This window comes from Terrapene carolina, unplaced genomic scaffold (genome assembly GCF_002925995.2).
Source record: "Terrapene carolina triunguis isolate 2854851 unplaced genomic scaffold, T_m_triunguis-2.0 Scaffold85, whole genome shotgun sequence".
Lineage (NCBI taxonomy): Eukaryota > Metazoa > Chordata > Testudines > Emydidae > Terrapene > Terrapene triunguis.
In genome coordinates this window covers 35,127,907-35,131,793 of record NW_020664436.1, presented here as the reverse complement: position 1 = coordinate 35,131,793, position 3,887 = coordinate 35,127,907, and the positions used below count along the sequence as shown (strand labels likewise).

Here is a 3,887-nt window from a genome sequence, read left to right as displayed (position 1 = left end):
CCAAGCACCAGCTTGTTTTGCTGGTGCCTAGAGCCGAGCCTGATCTTCGCGCTAATTAATAAAAATTACTGCTTTTCACTTTTCATAAGAATGTGGATGTTAACCCCAATGTCCTTGCCAAATTCCAGTTTAGGTAATCCCATTTTGCCTACAGTTTTTAGATTGGATACAATATCCTTTTTATTTCATTTAGTAAACTCTGTTGCTGTGTCCTATTGTATAACTGTTGATTGACACCAAAGGTGGCTGCATTTCAGTGACTGATGAATCCCTATTATGTGACTTAATTTGTTTGTAAAGTAATGTAAGCTCCATGGAGAAAAGACTTTATAAAAGTGCAAAGTAGTATTATTCCCAAAGTAATTGCACTGACTGGGTTTGGTGCTGAATTTGGTTTAAAAAAAAAAAAAGACTGCATTCCTAGTTAAAACAGTAACTAATCCAAACTAATGAAACTGCTCTTGTTGCTGAGCATTTTTCTAAATTAATTTGTATCCTGTGTTTGATTACAGCGGAGATGAATCATTTCCACAGTAACCGGATTTATGACTACAATAATGTGATCCGCCTGTACCTGGAACAGCAGGCGCAGTTTTATGAAACGGTAAGCTGCAGCATTTCTAGTGCATGCTGTGAGGCCACTTATTTTTTCTGTCAGAAACGCTAGCTGTGTATTAATCATTCTGTATGTGCACATCTCTTTGAAAGCAGTTGCTTGAAAGGCAATTTTACATTTAGTTTAACAAAAAAGTACGGGAACAAAGGATGAACTGAAAGAACATTTTCTGTAGAGACTTCCAAAAACAAAACTTTGCAGCACATGGAACTTTACGTATAATATATTACACTCAGATTAACTTCTTTAAAATAACATTATTAAAGCTGCTAAATCAAGCATCAGAAGTTAGGAAATACTTATGCTCATTTAATGAGCAGCTCTTTGATATTTTTACTCCTGGGGAAATTCTGCGCAACTGCAACGCAGCAGAAAAATGCCCCCCTGCAGAATCCCTTTGCTTCCTTGCAGGAAATGGTTTCTGTGAGGAAGCAAAGAGAAACTGCACCAGTGCTCACTCACCCCTCTCGGCAGCTCAGGTGCGTCTGTTCAAGCAGCTGGGGGGAGAGGTAAATCACTGGGGGATGGGGGAGTTTGGTGATACCCTGGCCATCCAGGGATGTTAGTCCCAGCTGGTGGGGTGGAAGAAGGGGGAATTGCACCTCCCCCTTCCCTGCACGGAGCAGCTGGAGCTGGGTCAGATCAAGCCCCAGAAACTTCCCCTGGCTGCTGGAAGCTCTGCACTGTGGAGGGGTGGTGGTGCCTGTGTGGGGGTGAGGCTCGGGGGGGAGGGTTCCAGGTGCAGGGGAGGGGGAGAGTGTGTTGGAGCGGGGGGAGCAGCTCCCTGTACAGTGGCCTCTCCCCCCACCTGTGCGCGCGCGCACACACACACACACACACACACACACACACACACACACACACACACACAGAGCTCCCTCCGTATCAGGAGCCCCCCGCACCCAGAACTTCCCCACCAAGCCCCTGAAGCCCCCACCCCACTGAGCCTCAGCCCCCCAGACCCCTGCCCCACTGAACCCCAATTAGCTGCACCCTGAACCCCCACCCCACCAAGCCCCAGTCCCCCCAACTGAGCCCTAACCACCTTCACCTCACCCCCCCCTTGCAGAGTCTTATTCTCCCTGCACCCAGAACCCCGCACCGAGCCTGTGCACCTGGATTCCCCCCTGCATCCAGACCCCCCTGCCCCCACTGAGCTGCCCACACCCAGATTGTACCACGCAGAACCCTGGTATTCTTGAGGGAATTCTGCACTGAAAAATTTTAAAAATAAAATTTCTGCAAAATTCTGCATATTTAATTTGTCAAAATAACACAATATAATCACACCATTTTCAATTATTTTAGTAATTTATTTCAAAATATTTGTCAGCAAATAATTGAAAATGGTGTGATTATATTGTGTTATTTTGACAAATATACAGAATTTTGCAGAATTGTAAAATATTGTGTGCAGAATATTTAATTTTTTGGTGCAGAATTCCCTCAGGAGTAAATTTTTGTTTTCTCTTCATTGTTCAGTATGGGGCCACGTGCCTTATTTACTGCACGCTCTTCAAACCCTGCTGTGAAGACAGACATTACTTGCCTCATGGACCTTTCTATGGTGCTCAACTGAAGTCACTGGGAGCTATGCTTTCAACGTATAAAGGGCTATAGAATGCTAACGACTCTGAAAAATCAAGTCCAAGGCATCTCAAATAGGGTACCTAAAATTAGTGGCTACTTTTGACCTTCATTTCTCTGTCTCCTCTTTCTGTCTGTAAATGGAAATAATATCCCTCTCACTCATCACACACAGACATTGTGAAAATAGATTAATTAGTGTTTGACTAGTGTGCAGTAAATAAGGCCTAGAAACATACATTGACCAACAAGGAAAAAACCAAAATATTGAATAGTTGCTCATTCAGTGAGCACCATCCATCCAGTGCACTGAATGAGGCAAGGTCCTGTGGAAAAACTAGTATATGATCATGTAATCAAAGACTGTACAATGATGCATATGCACAAAATGTCTTGTTAAGTTTGCATAGGCAACCTTAATTCTGGTTTTTCCTAACTTTTGAGTGCTTCACTTAGCAAACTTGATGTTTTCTTTAATGTAGTAGTATTTGTGCATAATTTATTAGGGTTTTTCAAAATGCAAACTGATAAAACAGAAATTTCATCATGTGGCATCAGTAGAATAGGAGCCTTTTATATTCACAGCATAGACCATTGCCACTTGAAGTAATGGAGTAACTAATAGCAATAATAAATTGTTGTTTTCTGTGGGGACCAGCACTAAAAGGTGATGAGAGAGACACTTTGCCAGTAGATTTCATGGATATTTGCTGACAGCAGAAGAATGGTTAGACTCAAGAAACCTGGGTTTCTCTTCAGGCTCTGGAGGGGAGTGTGTTTTAGTGGGAACACTCTTCTGCCTGTTCCACACCCCTGGCTCCTTGTCCCAGTCCCATTCTTCTTGCTTATCCAGTCCCAGTCTCCATTCTTCAGGCTTCTTGTTCCAGGCCTATTTCCCCTGTCTTCCCAGTCTGCTTGTCCTAGTCCCAGTCTCCATGCCCAGACAGTCCCAGTTCCTTTCTCCTGCCCCAACTCCCTCATCCAATCTTTGCCCCCACCCCCTCCCGGCTCCCAGTCCCACTCAGCCTCCTGCCCAGGCTCCTCATCAAATCTGTTTTCTCCCCACTGCCCATTTCCCTCATCTGAGTCTTTTCCCAGCTGCACCCCATCTGCTTGTCAAATCTGTCTTCCTTTTCCTCTGCCCCTCCTCTGCCTATTGGTTTACAGTCTCAAATCTCCCTTATCTCCTAATCTGATTTTAGAGACCACTCCCCCACCCACTGCCAACTGGTTCCTGGCTTTGCCTCCCATGATTTCCACACCATCTCCCAGTCTCTTCCCATCCCCCAGTCAGAGTTTCTCTCCTCCCCGCCAGCCCAGTTTTCCCAGACTCCTTGTCCTAAACTATTACTGTCCTTCTTTCCCTCTCCCCAGTCCAGCTTTTGTCCCCTCTGTATTCATATCAGACCACTTCCTCCTCCATGGTGCCAGCAGGGGCATCATTGGAAGCACAGGAGACCGGCTCCCTGCTCTGTTCTGGTGTCTGGGCCAGAGCAGCTATTATAGGGTTACTATACGTCCGTATTTTCCCGGACATGTCCTGCTTTTTAGTTGTTAATCACTGTCCGGGAGGATTTTTTAAATATATATAAACGTCCGGAAAATAAGGAGGTATGATAACCCTACTCACTGCCCCCTCTCCTCTTGGGGTGTTAGCTCGCTGCAGCCTGCGGATTGCAACCCC

The 3,887-nt window shown here is 45.2% G+C and overlaps 1 protein-coding gene across 2 annotated transcripts in view; it reads left to right on the top strand.

Moving 5' to 3' along the window:
• Positions 1–3,887, top strand: part of SNX9 (sorting nexin 9) — a 96,376-nt gene that overhangs the window by 85,097 nt on the left and 7,392 nt on the right. For both annotated transcript variants that reach the window (XM_026649736.2, XM_026649737.2), the window contains one exon: positions 513–604. In XM_026649736.2, coding sequence (XP_026505521.1) covers positions 513–604 — 92 coding nt within the window. The remainder of the gene's footprint in view (positions 1–512; positions 605–3,887) is intronic.